The sequence below is a fragment of the Dipodomys merriami genome, unplaced genomic scaffold, assembly GCF_024711535.1.
Source record: "Dipodomys merriami isolate MVZ:Mamm:240054 unplaced genomic scaffold, mDipMer1.0.p SCAF_8, whole genome shotgun sequence".
NCBI lineage: Eukaryota > Metazoa > Chordata > Mammalia > Rodentia > Heteromyidae > Dipodomys > Dipodomys merriami.
Window position 1 is genome coordinate 35,441,147 of NW_027206401.1, and position 16,728 is coordinate 35,457,874.

Below are 16,728 nucleotides of genomic sequence, written 5' to 3' on the forward strand. Positions count from 1 at the left end.
AACCCTAATGTACAGAATGGACTTTGGGAGACTATGATGAATCAAAGTAAAACTGGTCATTTGTAACAAATGTACTATGCTGGTAAAAGATGTTGATAGTGGGAGATGTTAGGTGTGTAAGAGAGGTACAAGACAATCTCCATATCTTAAACTATGTGTGAAAAAAAATCTTGAAAAAGTGAAAGGTCTTGTGGCTTAGAATGAGCAAGCAAGACTTTAGGCTCAATCTTCAGCAACAATTAAAAATAGAAAAACAAATTAAGAAACACAACTGTGTCTTAAATATATATCTGATTCACATTTAAGTTTAAAGTAATAATAAGGGCATCTTTTAAAATTTAAGTATACAAAAAAAGAAGGGGAAACCCTTTATTGGTGATTCCAAAGGAAAGTATTCAGTATCTTTGAAGCTATGATAAAGTATTACAAAATGGTGATGACTTAAATGTGCTGAATTTTATGATTAAACAGTTTGAAAGGGTTTTAGTTTGCCATTCTTCTGAAGTGATCAACTGGGAAAATCATTTTCAATTTCTCATAGATTCAAATCTATCTTCAGAATATGAAAATATATAACTTGCCTTATAAATGAGTTGTAAATGTTAATGATCATAGCAGTAAGATTACAAATTTTCTTTGGGATAGGTCTTACTACATGCCCAAACAGGTTTCAAAATCATGAATATATTTATCTTACAGAATTCTGAAATTAGAGGCTCAGACCAGGATGTCTATCAAAATTATTTTTACAATTGCTATGTGGGACTGGAAATGTACCTCTGTGGTAAACAGTTCACTTAACATGCCTGAGGCTCAGTTTGATTCTGGCACCAGAAAAAAAAACTAGTTTGAAAATAAATTTACTTCATAAGATGTTTTCTAAGCCACATAACAAAAGAAACACAAAACATATAGAATCTCTGTAATATGGATATTTTTATTATCCATAAAATATAAAAACTGTGAGTCAGAAATAAAAAGTGTAAGAAAACACCAATACTTGAAAAGTGATTATTTCAAAACCACATGCAAGGCAGGCATGGGTGGCTCACACCTGTCATCCCAGGTACCAGGAGGCTGAGATCTGAGGATTGAAGTTCAAAACTAATCTAGGAAGGAAAGTCCCTAATCTCCAATTATCCACCAAAAGGACCCAGAAGTAGAGCTGTGACTAAAGTGTTAAGAGTACTAGTCTTGAACAACAAAGCTCAAGGACAGCACCTAGGCTTTGAGTTCAAGCTCCAGGATTAGCACAAACAAAACAAAATCCAAATGCAATAAATGTTTCACTTACTGCTTTTTCCCTCTGGAAAAAATTTGTACAACTTATGAGATAAAAATTCTTTACATCACATATCAAAGCAATAAATTCCAAATTCACATAAGTCCCATGTGTAATGATTTTTATTATGCAAATAAGCTAATGAGAGGTCATTAAGAAAATTGAATGCTATACTTTTCCAGAAGAAAACAAAATTTGATACTATTTTCTTAGGTGAGATATATTTTGAAGATAGATTCAAGATCTATGTAAAGGCAATTTACATGATCTATAAATATCAACAGGTAGTTTATTAAGTAACACTGCCTTTTTTCAGAAAAATGACTAACATTTAATTAGCATTCAAGTCCTCTAAGATGTCATGAACTGTTTGTTCTATTAAAAACTTACATTCCAAAAAGTCCTGCCACTCACCTTTTCCAGGTAACTTAGACATGTTAGCATACCATCTAATTATAAACACTTTTTTTTAACTTACTAACAAACTAATTATTAATTATTTGCACTTATAAAAAATTACATTCTAGAAGTGGCATTGTGGCTTAAGTGGTAGAGCACTAGCCTTGAGATCAAGTGGTAGGGCTAGGAATGTGGCTTAGTGGCAGAGTGCTTGCCTAGCATGCATGATGCCCTGGGTTCAATTTCTCAGTACCACATACACAGAAAAAGCCAGAAATGGTGCTGTGGCTCAAGTGGTAAAGTGCTAGCCTTGAGCAAAAGAAGCTCAGGGACTTCACCCAGACCCAGAGTTGGAAGCCACATGACTGACAAAAAGAAACAAAAAAAAAAAAACAAAACAAAACAAAAAACTACATTCTACTAAGGTAAGAATCTTAGTAAGAATCTTTCAAATCTGCAGAAACCATAAATGCTCCAACTGAGACAAATCTTTGAGTTTTGGAATGAATTAGAACATTTCGAAAAATTATCCTATTTTACAACTTGAATCACCATCAAAAAACTCAAACTTCAATTAAATATTTTAAGGACAACCACCAAAACAGAGTAACATGACAAAACTTATACATTATTTATATTTTTGTCAATTTTTTATAGAATATAATATTCATTATTAAATTCTATAAATTATAACTACAAATTACAATTATAACATTATTAACATATCTTTTCCACCCACAAAAATGTGAACATTTACCAGTTAGAAAAGTTAGACTGTCCTTTTATTTTACTTATTTTTTACCAGTCCTTGACCTGAACTCTGGGCCTGGCCATGTCCCTGAGCTTCTTTGTGAAGACTTTCTTTCTTGCCAGTCCTGGGGCTTGAACTCAGGGCCTGGACAGTCCCTGAGCTTCTTTTGCTCAAAGCTAGCACTCTACCTCTTGAGCCACAGCGCCAATTCCAGCTTTTTCTATTTATATGGTACTGAGGAATCGAACCCAGGGCTTCATGCATGGTAGGTAAGCACAATACCACTAAGCCACATTCCCAGCCTCCCTGAAATTCTTTTGCTCAAGGCAAGAGCTCTACTACTTGAACCACAGTGCCACTTCTGGCTTTTTCTGAGTAGTTTATTGAAGATAGTCTCACAGACTTTCCATCCCAAGCTGGCTTTGAACGGTGATCCTCAGATCTCAGCCTCCTGAGTAGCTAGGATTACAGAGGCATGAGCCACCAGCACCCAGCAGACTGTCCTTTTAAACCACCAGTGTCACACACTATTCTCCAATAGCAGAATCTCACTGCATTTACCAAAATGTCTATCAGATAGTGACAGTATAACACCTAAGTACATCTTTCAACGTTAGGATTTAGATATCACAAGTACTACAGGATATGTTAATTACATTAATGCCAATAATTTTTAAATAACATTAGGTAATAAATCTAGGCTTCTATCAAAATACACACACACACACACACACACACACACACACACACACACACCCTCCTCATTTCACAGCAACTGAATTGTTTAGATATACTTTTTTTTGGGGGGGTCAATATTTTTAGAAAAAGAAAAAAAATCCTGGGTACCTTTGCATGAAGTTCAAATATTATTTTAAAGAAACTAAAATAAACCCCTCTGTACAGTGTGTTCACAATAAAAAATTAAAAAAGAAACTAAAATAATTTTTATTTCCCCAATATGTAATATTAAAAATTCATTTAAATACTTAAAAAAGAAATTCAATAACATCTGTACTTTTGGGGATACACCTATATACCTATCACACATATAACATGATTTGCAGACACTGGCCCAGCTGAACATTTAAAATTTCTAATTATCTATCATGTGTATTCGTGCATTAACAAAACAGCACAGAGATACAATGTAAAAAATCATATATATTGAGAGAGAGAGAGAGAGAGAGAGAGAGAGAGAGCCTGGCATGTTTTCAAAAATATACAATAAAAATGACAGCTGAAATTCTTTTTACGTTTTCAAAAATTTATCAAAGAGCCATGAACTACACATGATTCTGTAAAACATGCTCAGACAATTTCATACAGATCATTTAAGGCAATCTACCTATTACTTGTAGTTGCCTGGCTGAAATCAGTAGGATTTCTGCCTTCTTCAAAGTAATTATTCATTAAGTTCTTTAGGCATCATTCAATACTTCCCTTTTTATATATACATGATAGATGAAGGACAGAAGATTAAAGTGAAACAAATAATAATCAAGAAATTGTTAGCTATATATAAAAAATGTTGCTACCAATATATTTTTTAAATTCAGTTGATGCAGGAATGTTTAACAACAACTGCTAAACAGATTAAATTCAGATGTCTTATGATTCTATACATTAGCACTGGTTAAATAGTATTTGAAGTTTTTTTTAAAAATATGCAAAATCAATTATAACAAAGTGTTACCAAACAAAAAAGAAAAGTGCTATTGTTTTCCTTGATCAATAAAACAAATTTATGAGATCGTAAAGAAAAATTTAACAACCAAAAGAAGGTTCAAAGGAAGAAGCAAGAACCTGAGAGAAAAATAATTCATCAATGATTTCAGCCATCCATAGGAGAATAAAAGCTCATTATTTTTAAATACAAAGCAGGAAGTAAAAAAATTCAGTATGCTATATGTAGACTCCTGTTCTTTATTTAAATCCCTTTAAATTCACATTTGAATAGCCAGTAATGATGCCCAGGTTGGTAGGAAAGGAAAACACTGTATTTAGTAAGGTCAGGGAACTACTAAAGCACCACAGAACAACAGATCAAAACAGAATCGTTTCATATGTTCCTATTGTTTATATATGCGATTTGAAGATATTTATGGGGGAAGGGTTGCAGGGAGATGGTAATAGTACCAGGAACAGACAACACAGTATAAAATAAACATACCCTTTTTTAAGAGATGCTAAGTATTTCAGGTATGCATCTATGTCAGTCAACTTGCAGTGTAAATAGCCATTCCTTTAATTCTTTCAAACTTAGAAGTCAAGCAAAAATACCCGCTTTACTCCTGATCCTCTTTATTTCCAACAATTAATTCAATTAATTTACTTGAGAGTTTATATTTCAGTCTCATGATGAAACAGACTTGCAAACTATAAGCACCGTTTTTTACTACAAAGAGATTAACAGACATAGTTTTTTAAATGAGAAGTCATGATGAACATTTGGTATTTAAAACATCTTTAGAAATTACAACACAATTACTCAATCTCCAAATAGTAGACCAGCACATTTTAAACACACCATCTAGAGCCTCCTTTGGCCACATTTTTCCCCCCAGTTCAGGCTCTTAAAGAGATAGTATGCTTGGACCAATGTTCTACACCAAGCACCAAGAATGCTCTCTGGCATTTCTTCAAATCCATTCCAGGCAACACTGTTCTATTTCATCTTACTATGAAATTAAATTATTCTGATCTGAATCTACAAATGACTACAGGGATGACAGGGATAATACATGGAGCTACTGTGATTACTGATATCTAAAATATGAGAAACATATATACATTTCTTACAATATCAAAATGTTTTTTCTATATTTAAAAAACCTCAAATAATTATTGTTTCTTCATTCATGTTTTTAATTCATTCACTAAACCTGGAGGACTGAGTATGCTGCAATCAATGATACCGGAAGCTACCAAAATGCAATTTTGCTGTTGAATGAAGAGGAATGAAGTAGTGAAATTTGAAAGATTTCACTTTCTGTTTAGAAAAAGATATCCTGAGAGGAGCTCACACATTTTTCCTACAAACAGTACTATCACATGATTTTAAGGAGGATTTTATCTTTCAATACCAAAGGGAATATTATTGTATGTATATTAACAAAACTACATATCAAATCTTCCACATGGAAAATGGTGAAGTGGAAAAAAGTTTGGCTTACTTGGTGTACAAATACATCAACTGGAATATCCAAGGGGCGTCCTTCTCGATTTATCATAGAGATGAATCCAAATCCCATGCGCACATTGAACCACTTACAGTGGCCAGTTCCATGCAAAACCTGGGATTCCTCTTCTGCCTGCTCTGGCAGTTTCCCGGGCTCTTCTCCACCACCTTTGCTTGCCCCGCCTGAGATGGAACAAGACAAAAAAAAAAAAAGTCAGTTAGTTCCATACTGTGTTCAATGTGAGAGGGAAAAAAAAATGCTTGGGGAAAGGAGAGTAGCTTTAAAAAAAAAATAGAGAAAGTAAACGGTTTGATTCCTTCTACATAAAATATTTAAATGAAAAGGGTTAAAAGGGAAGCGGAAAGCCACAGGGTTCTATCGATCACACCAACTTCCATGTTTCTGTACATACGTGTACTGTTTTCATTTAACTCCGTTTTCTCAGCCAAATACAGTTCAGCATGCCATACTTTACTTGCATGTTGCTGATTTAACATTGATCCCATTCACAAAGAAAAATTTCCTAGAAACTATTTTCTCTGGTGGGCGCAAGGAGAAAAGGGAAATCAAAATCCTGAAGATGATTAGAACTAGTAGGTAATGCACATGCCACAGCAGTGAATTTGCAATGTGCATTCCCCTCCCCGCCCCCACACACAACTTTCAATTAAAGTTGGGGTAGAATGGGGGAGGAGGCAGGTGTATAAAAGTTTTCTTGGGCTCACTAACTGAAACTGCGCTTAATCACACTCACACAATTCAAACAATAGCCCCCTGAAAGCTTTTCAAGTTGTGAATCAATGTGGGCGGTACAAAACATTTTTGGAGATCTGTAACAATAGGTTTGCAGAAAGACCCATTGGAGATGCAGGGGTGGGGAGTTAATGCCCTAGTATTAGGGTAAAGGGGAAGGGGGAGATGGGCAGAGAAGGGTGAGAAAGGGGATAGGGAGAGAAAAGAAGGAAGAAAATCACAGTAAAACAATAGAAAAGAAAATTAACCTTCGGCCATGTTGCCCCACCGGCCCTCAGCGCCAAACTCGTAAGATGAAAACTTTCCCTTTGGAACGGAGTGATCTTCTGCATCAATCTAACATCTTGATTTTCTGCGATCACAAATTTAGCTCGCATGGTCTAATGTGCTTTCCTTCTTTTGATTTTTTTTTCCCCTCTGCTCTCTCCAGTTTCTGGCCCCCCTGAGCACACGTGACTTTGTCAATTACATGCTTTCTTGCTACTAATTTCACCTCGGATCCTTAAGGGGCTGGCAAGAGGAAGAGATAACCAATCGCCATTTCATCTGCGCTGACATCAAAATAATTTATGAATGAATACGGAAAAAGCTCAAACATGTTATCTGAAGGACAATTTAGGAACCTCCTTAATGATTAATCAGAATGCTGATTTTGTGCTTCTATTTAAACACAATAGCGGGTCCTTGAGAGTAGTGGATTTAGGAAAAACGGCAGTCATAAATGTGCACACGCGTGCCCTGCACACAAGTCTATCTCAATAAGCTCATGGGGGCGAGCCATTTAAATAGAGCAACTGATATTCTGATTTTTCTTTCCCCTAGGAGTTCAGCAACTCCTCGCAGTGTACCTCCTTGGGATAATTTAATTCTTAGATGAAAACGCATAATTTATAAAAGACTAGTTTAAACCTAATTACATCTTCATTAAGCTTCAGATACTGATTTAAAACAAAAAAACACGGCGACCAAAAAGCCAAAAAGCACATCATTACCTAATATGGCCTGAATTTTTTTTCAAATTTAAAATAAAAATTCTGCCAGAAAAAAATCGTTATTACCTTCAGGCAATCAGATCCTATCTAGGTTCATCATTTCAGAACAGTTTTACAAAGGACTGGTAAGGAATTGTACTTCACAGGTTTCTCCGCCATCTCTTTCCGGGGGAGGAGATGTGATTAATGACTTCCTAAATAACAACCCAGTTTTCCAGCCGAACATAGAGTGAACCTCAATCAGTGGCGATTGTTCCCCAAGAGCAAGAGACAGAGAGCTGGAGGGGGAGGGGAGCAGGGCAGGGGAGGTGAAGAGGAGCTGCCAAGGGAGGAGGCAGCAAAGCCCAGCGGGAGAAAGAGGTGGGGGAGGAAAAGCCGGCCTTGGTGCGGGTGGGTGTGGAAAGAGGGGCCCGGGGACAAGGTAAGCTCCTAAAATAGTGACTGGAGCCTGCCTTTAAAGGTATCACCTCCATGTCGTCGAGGAGAAGAGGTGAATTAAACGAAAATTTAATAGCGGATTAAACTCCTCTTGTTCCTTCCGCATTGATCCCCAAGTTTCAAATGCTTAGTTTCTACTTTTCAAAGTGGCTTAAAAGATGGTTACTATTCGAGGGTGGTGATCGAATATTCTAGTGGGCATCAGAGTTTACCTAGAAATGTTTTACTTTAAAATACAAAATATCACCCAGTTAGAAGCATTAAAAGGCACCCACCAGTCTTCCTCCAACCCAACCCCCATTTTCTTAAACAAGCAGTTTAAGGAAAAACTAACTGTACAGATACCACTTCCCTTAGGCAAGGCTACCAGCTGACCCTCCCCCACCATGCCCGGCCGGCCATGCCCTGCAAGCTCCCTCCCCAGGTCTTCAAGCAAGCCCACAGTGTTTCGCACAACCTAAAATGTTGGGATTCTGCCTGCAAAAGCTATTGAAAACACACACACACCTATAAACACCTTTTTCACTCAAGCAACTAAAAATAAATTTCATTGGTTCAGATCTGAAAGAATGGATGCATACAAAAATAGTATTTTCAGGGGGGTATGATCAAAAATGTCAATCACAACTGTTTAATTTGTAAATATGTTTCATCTGTTTATTTCTTTTGTTATTCTCAGGGAAGAAGGCAAGTTTTTATTTTGATGGGAATAATGTGTCAGCTAGCAGAAAAGGCAAAAGTATAAAAACCCAAATGTTCTGTTAGTGTAACAAAAGTTCCACACTCTGAAAAAAATATTTATTAACAAAAAATTTATTAGACATTTTCAATGGAAACATTATTACACTTATTATTGACTTATAAGGTAGCATTAAATTATAAGGTAGACATTAAATACAAAACTTTAATTATAGTTATAAATATAAAAGTATTTTACTACAAAATAAAAAGCTATTTTGTATTTTAAAGAATTACTTAAAATAACATCTAGTATTGGGAAAAATAATCTGAAAAAGTATTAAATTGGGATGAAGTGCTATTATTTACTAAAAGTAATTATCAAAAAATTCACAGGGCAGTGTAGTTTGGTTTTGTTTAATATTCATGGTAAATAATGTTTTATCATCATTTGTTTTTCATTAGAAAAATCACAAAAAATCATTAATCACAGAGGTCAGAAACACAAAAACTGTATTCTGAATCCTAAACTAAATTTGACAAAATTCAAACCCATCAATATATAAGTAACTGGAATACCACAGCTGAACAATATTGGATTGCATAGTTATGAAATTCACATTATGCCTGATTAGGGGCCTCCAGTATTAGAGGAATTAAGGTAGGGTTCACTGGACTGGCCACTGGTGTCAGAGGTTATCGACTCATTCATTTCCTGAGAGGGACATCAGCCTTTCAAGTTGTGTAGAAGGCTTTTTCCAACTGGGAACCCAGAGAATCCTAAAATTCATTCACAAAGAATTTAAGGCAAATTTACATACTGTGGGGATGGGATAAAGAAAGGGGGTAAAGTGGTAGAAGGCTGAAAAAAGAAAGAAAAGGGAAGAGAAGGGAGTTGGAAAGGCAGAAAAGTAAAGAATCTCACCAATTCAAGGACATGGCATAATCTTTTAAATAGATTTGTCTTTTCTCCCCCTTTCCCAAATCTTTTGAGCCTAAGATCCTTTTATAAACTGACCATAAGCTCTTAAAGCTCAGAGTGCTTCTTTCACATAAAAAGGTCCTGTGAGTCTCCTACAATGCTTTTCAATTTGTCACCTTCCTGAAGTCTTCTGGTTTTAATTTTTTTCTCATTTCCTACTTGTTTTTAGTGCCAGAAAGACCTGTGTTTGACTCAAAACGCATGTTTTATACCTGTTAAAGCCAAATGTTTTATAGCTTTGTATATCATAGTTCTTTCGAAATGTCTTTAAAATTAATTCAAGCAGCTACAAAAAAAAATCATCAATGCAGTAGGTCTAGAATCCAAGAAATAATCAGCCATATGTCCTTTAATTGTCACAAGCTTAGGTTTCCCCATTTTAAAAGAGGTTCACAGTTTGTCAGCCCCCTCCTCTCCATAATACAATGCAAAGAGCTAAAGAAGAGCCAGAGCCCACCATCGTTGTTTTCTAGTAGAAGCAAGGAGTGACTTTTATTAAACTAAGAAACAATGCTTCAGTTCTTCTTAAAACTAGGGGGAGGGGCTGTGGCACTGCAGTGTCCGACTCCACCCTTCCTCCCCACACCACCAACTGGGGCTGCAGCCCCAGCATTAGGTTTGCAGCGCGTTCACAAGCAGCATGGGCTCTTTTCCTTGCCTTTCTCCTTCCTTTCCCCTCATTCCCTCCACCTCCAGCCTGCAACTTCTCACCTTTCCATCTTGTATCACTTTTCTCTTTATCTATCCTATCACCTCCTTTCTAGAAATCAGGCATTCCAAACAAGGCTGGTGCTATCTTACTAATTAAGGCACTGTCACTCCGTCCTAAGAACAAAGAAACGAAAAAGGTGCTTTGACTACCAAAGCAAAAACACAAGGCACAATCTAGTATCCTCACTAAATCTCCAAAATATATCATTTATAATTTGATCCTGTTATGAGATCCCAGACCTTAGGGCTACTAAGGTAAGAAAAGTCAAGGAGAAAGGAAGAATCAGAACCTAAGAAATATCTGCTCCTGTCTCTACCATGCTACGCTTAAAATGGAACTGACTTCAGCCAGCCCAAGCGGCTGCCACTATCTGGAAGCCAGGAGAAAAGCCCCCAGCCTTCCTTTGAAAGATCTGCAAACGCCTGCGGGAGGGGGTGGACTACTGGTAGGGTGGATTTAGGGGAACCAGGTCGTTTCTGGCAAGATCTTTCCCGCATAAAGATTGTCTACCCACACGTCGGGAAACCGACGTTTTACTGTATTTCTGCAAACTACCTTGGCAGCAACTTTCTTAACATTCTTCACACACACAAAAAAAAAGGTGCAACGGACAAGGAGCTTTGATAGAGAGGCATTTCAGAACCTGGGGGCACTTTGTTTTTGTTTCCAAAAACACAATTCTGTTCTTATTTGGCTTTCTTATCTGGAGCAAAATGCAATGGCTTAAAAAGAAAAAAAAAAAAACTGTTCCTTTTAGAATCTTTCATAGTTGGGACAAATCTCTTAAACATTTTCTTAATATTTTAATGCATTTCTGAGAATAATTACATATGATTGTGGAACTGAGTAGCATAATTTTTTAAAGTTTACCATTCCTTGCCTTTACAGCTTCATAAAACAAACATTTGGAAAGGCTTCTTTCTTTTTAGTTAGTGATTGTTTCAGTAAAGGTTTAGAGCAACTTTTAATTCAGAAAGGGGTCATTGTTTTAAGAACATCATTTTATAGAATATCTTTTTGAAAAAAAACTAATTACAAAATTTCCTTTTACATGAACATGGTTCTCTCCCAATAAAAAGGAAATAATTAAATTTTAGAATTACCCTACCAAATATTTTCAAAAATGCTCAGCAAATATTGTCTCTTGATTTTAGTTAAGATAGCAACAGGTTAGAAAACTCACAAAGTAATAGGCTTTATATTATTTCATGATGTGTTTGAAAAATGAAAAGCATTATTTTTCACCTACATCATTTGAACATATACATTTAATAATTTAAAGAACTTTTTGAAGTGATAGAAAACCCTAACTCTATGTGGGAGAAATACTGAAGTACACATTTATTTCTCCCTCTCCAAAAGAAATAAAGGTTTATTAGTTGAAACTTCCTATGACCAAAAGAAATAATCAAGTGAAAAAAAAGTATGGCTATTTAATACCCAAGTATGATGTCAATATCTATACTTTGAGTTTAGTTGGGAGAAAAGAGCAGGAACACAAAAAAGGGATGAAAAAACAGAGGAGTAGTAAAAGAGAAGGAAAGAAGAAATGTTCAGGTTTTAAAGATGTCTGTGTGGAAAGTAAATCTGTGGAGTAAAAACCACACAGCTAGAAATTGAAGGCCAGGGAGTTTGGATCCCATTCACTAATCTTGTGGCCTTGGGCTACTCTCTAAGCCTCTCAGGACCTCAGTTTTCTTATCTACACAAAGAGGAGATGGGCCCCACTGATATGCAGTCTTTCAACTTAAAATTCAATCTCCAGAAAAAAAAACTTTTGCTTTAGTGAAAGTAGTACCTTTCCTCTACCAACACCCATTTTAATCACAAGGAAACACAGACATGAAAGTTTATTGCAGTCAGTTAACACATCGGTGTAAACATTATTTCCCAACAGAAAAGAAAAATGTCTCAGTATTAACCTATTTGCCTCCAGAGAAAGTCATAATCAATAAAAAAAAAACTAGTTGGTATATAAAAATATTGTAGCAACTTCTGAGAACCTCATTTACTACAATAGACATTGAAGTATCATCTCCATGTTCAAAGATTTGCTACAGGGAAAAAAAAGTGTCAAAAAGCAATACCTATCATACTCTTCAAACATTGAAACCTTTGATCTTTACTGCTTTTCCCTAGCTATTCAGTCTCTGAAAGTTTCATAATAGTGTCATTTTGTTTGTAGCTATGAATTCTTCTATCACAGCTCTTATGTGTGCTTTCAATGGACAACTAGTCAAGAACTGAGTCCAGGGCAGAATCATGAATAACATTATCAAATAAATTACTACCTAATAATAATATTATGGAAGTTAATATGGGTATTATATAAAGCTACACTTCTGCATCAGAAATTTAGGTTTAAAAATATTAAATTTTTCAGTAGGATAATGAGCAAAATTTGATATTTGTATGTAAAAAACAATATAAATAAGCTTCCCAAATAAGGGGAATTCCTTCAAAAAGTTTATAATGGGGCTGGGAAGTTGGCTCAGTGGTAGAGTGCTTGCCTTGCATGCATGAGGCCCTGGGTTTGATTCCTCAGCACCACATAAGCAAAAAGAAAAAAGCTGGAAGTGGCTCTGTGGCTCAAGAGGTAGAGTGCTGGCCTTGAGCTGAAGAGCTGAGGGACAGCGCCCAGGCCCAGAGTTCAGGCCCCACGACCAGACCCAAAAAAAAAAAAAAAAAAAAAAAAAAGTTTATAATGTATTGTACTTTTTTATGATGAATTGTTTGAAAACAAAACAGCATCACGTCTCAATTTTTACTTAAACTCAACAGGTATTTGTCAGTGACTATTCAGAATTTAAAACAATGAATAAGTCATTAATACTTTTCCTTTCTCTACATATTTAAATATCTATTATTATTACCAATGGAAAAAGGAATCACAAAATCCAGTACTGTTAAACTCAAGGCAGAAAGGAGTTAATGATGCCATACATGGAGTTGTGGTGGGAGTAGCAGTTTTATAAAAGGTATGCTATGGGTGGTGTATAGTAGGACACCATACCCATCTTGCTAAAGTAGAAAATCAAAATGGAGAAATTATGAAGGTTGATCAAGTTTACTCATGTCCCTAGTGACCTTCTAAAACCTTAAATAAAATATTTTAAAATACTTAATTTAAAAAGCAGACTAACCTGGGGCTGATGAAACCTGGTTGAATGACCTCATCGTCTTCTGAAGAACCTAAAATCAGAGAGCTCAAGTCAGTACTACATTAATTGCCTATTTAAGTGCCTCTTCTTCAGCTTAATGGCTCATTAGAAAGCAATAAAATGCCCAGGTTTTGACTCTGTGAAATGACCTGTAAACTTTTTTGTATACAGTTTAAGACTCACCTAGCAAAATTAGATAACCAATTGGTATAAACTTGAGTCTTATTGCTATTAAAACACATAGGCCGTAAAAGCATTTTAAACAAGACTATTCAAATGTAGTAAAGGTCATCGATTCATTAACAATGTAGTTTTAAAACTTTTTAATCTCTTACACTTTAATTCAAGAATCTAAGTACTTTACCACAGTTAAAACCATCTTAATCTATAATATCAAAGTTTCTTGAGGAACCTGACTATTCTCTTCAGGTATATTTTAGATGGTATATTATGAAAAACTTACTATAGTACCCATTGTTACAGTATATATAGTCTGGTACATTCAAATACTTTTTTTTTTTTTGGTCAGTTGTAAGGCTTGAACTCTGGGCCTGGGCACTATCCCTGAGCTCTTCAGCTCAAGGCAAGCACTCTACCACTTGAGCCACAGAGCCACTTCCAGGTTTCGGGTGGTTAACTGGAAGTAAGAGTGTCATGGACTTTTTGCCCTGGCTGGCTTTGAACCACAATTCTCAGATCTCAGCCTCCTGAGAAGCCACTGGCACCCTGCTCAAATACTTTTTGAGAAGAAAATCAATAGTAGCACATTTAATCACCAAGTATATTTTATGTCTAGTTTTAATAAGTAAAATGATTTCATTTTAAAAACATGAGTGTTTCTGATCTAGCCAACCACTGATAGATGCCACATCACAACGAAACTTGCCATAAATAGGCCATACAAGTAGAAGCACTTGGAAGAGAAATTCCTGAATTATTACTTTTATTCTGAAATCAGAGTTACTATGTTTTAGAAAACAGTTTGGTTGGAGTATGTATGTATCTCTTTTCTACTACCATCCAGAATTGTCTTTTTTTTCCTTTATCTTTTAGACACTTTGCTATTTTCCTGTTTACTGTTACATGTAAATTCTTTTATGTTGAAATTTAATTTTTTCTCAAAAGGAATTAGAGCTTTTCTAAGTACAGAGTTTTAACTGAACATTGACCTTATATTCTTACATTCTTACAAAGGATGACAATTCCATTAGGATTTGAAAAGAATAGAGAAAGAATGTGAACAAAAGACACATGAACCTCTGTACATTAAATCCCTGTTATCCTGTGTTTACAACCAAAAGACACAATGACAGACTCTAATAATGTTATTAAACCTTACTGAACTCGAGGTTTCCCATAAATGAACCTATATCAAGTCTTATTTTGTACATTTCATTTATATTTGAGTATATTTTTATACATATTTCAGCAAAACCCTGGTTTATGCCATTTCCTTTTATCAACATGCATAGCCTACACTTAGTTCTTTCTATCTGCTTAAATTTCAGAAAACTTCAAACCAATGTATTTTAAAAAGATGTATAAATCCAATAGCTAAGAGTTGTTAAATATTGTTTTCAACTAACTTAAATAAATTACAAATTACAGGTTTAATAAAGTTAAAATCAACAGAGCTGAGAAGGTGGCTTAGTGGTAGAGTGCTTGCCTAGCATGCATGAAGCCCTAGGTTCCATTCCTCAGTACCACATAAACAGAAAAAACCAGAAGTGGCACTGTGGTTCAAATGCTAGAGTGCTAGCCTTGAGCAAAAGAAGCTCGGGGACAGTGCCCAGGTCCTTAATTCAAGCTCAGGACTGGCAAAAAAAAAAAAAAAAAAAAAAAAAGTTAAAATCAACATAACAGAGTTTGGCTAAGTAATAACCTTTAAGAGTTCTATTGACAGCCAGGCAAAGTGACATCCATATGTAATTCTCCAGAAGCCTTGAGGCTGAGGTTCAAAGATCACTAATTTGGAAAGTAAAGTAAAATGGAGTCACTTCCCAGACAATGCATGTATTTAACTGATGACTGCAGGTTGGTGGGATTTTTTTTCTTTTTTTGCCTTTTTGCCTTTTTGTGTTACTGAGAATAGAACCTAGGATCTTGGGCATAGCACTCCTCTTTAAGCTACATCTCCACTGATGCTAAGAAATGCTTTAAAAATGTTCACAAATGAGAAAATGGGTAAACAAAATTAAGTTATGCTTATTGCATAACTATGATAGGAATGGTATGTTATATGTAACATAGGTAAATGTGTAAATGTTCTATAAGTTGTTTGACATGTAAATGTTCATATTCTTGTGACTTTTTTGAGTAACAATATTTAAGTTCTTTAAATTTATGAATACTCCTCCAAAACAAGGTAAATTTTTTACAAATGGATAGGTTACTTAGTACAATTTTTGGTTAAATAAGAGTTCACTAAAATTATTAGAAAATAAAATCTCATTAGGACTATGAATCCTGGAATTCATTTCTCTATCCTTCACTATACTAGTTCCTGAGCCCCATGTAAATTAAAGCTCTTTTCCTTACTGTTTCTTACTGAGTTCAGACAGTGCCTTTACTCTGTAATACAACACTAGATAGTACTTGGTAGTACTAGATAGTACTTAGCTCTCTAAAAAATATTCTTTCTCTTAACTTGAATTTGTGCTCTATGGTAGTAGAGATTTCCAATTTTTAACTCATGATTTTAATCCTAGCACATTAGTTTCCAATAAATGAATGACTTAATAAAACTTCTGAATCTGGATTTACAATCTCTAGAATGGCTTTTATAGAAATAAAAGACTTGCAAACAAAAAATTTTGTGTGTAAATCATATTTTCATTAGAAAAAAAATGTAACTGTCAATCAGTCACTAAAACCCAGAAGGAGCAGTGTGCTCAAGTGGTAGAGTGCCGGCACTCAAAAGACAGCACCCATGCCTTGAGTTCAAGCCCTTAGTACAGTACCAAAAGAAGAAGAAAAATTTTAAAAACACCCTGAAATATTTTGATTTTTTTTTTTTTTTTTTTTTGCCAGTCATGGTGCCTGAACTCTGGGCCTGGGCACTGTCCCTCAGCTCTTCAGCTCAAGGCTAGTGCTCTACCACTTGAGCCATAGCACCACTTCCAACTTTTTCTGCTTATGTGGTGCTGAGGAATCGAACCCAGGGCCTCATGCATGCAAGACAAGCACTCTATCACTGAGCCATCTTCCCAGCCCCAATATTTTGATTTTTAAAAAATGCTAATGTAACTAAATGTCTTGTTTATTCAGAAACTGTCAAGCTACTGAGCCAGAGAATTGAGAAATGAATAAAAATAAAATACTACTACAAACCACATTACTCAGAAGTTTATTTCTAAACATTTACCTTTTAACTTTTACTTCTGATACTAATAAAATGCAAA

General features: G+C 35.2%; 1 protein-coding gene across 2 annotated transcripts in view; it reads right to left on the reverse strand.

Annotated features, from left to right (window-relative positions):
• The window catches only part of Lin28b (lin-28 homolog B), an 84,980-nt gene extending 71,626 nt beyond the window's left edge, over positions 1 to 13,354 (reverse strand). For both annotated transcript variants that reach the window (XM_070010538.1, XM_070010537.1), the window contains exons 1-2: positions 13,310 to 13,354; positions 5,606 to 5,793 (exon numbers count right to left, since the gene is read on the reverse strand). In XM_070010538.1, the coding sequence (XP_069866639.1) occupies positions 5,606 to 5,793; positions 13,310 to 13,343 (222 nt within the window). In that variant the 5' untranslated portion in view covers positions 13,344 to 13,354. The remainder of the gene's footprint in view (positions 1 to 5,605; positions 5,794 to 13,309) is intronic.
• Positions 13,355 to 16,728: the final 3,374 nt, after the last annotated feature.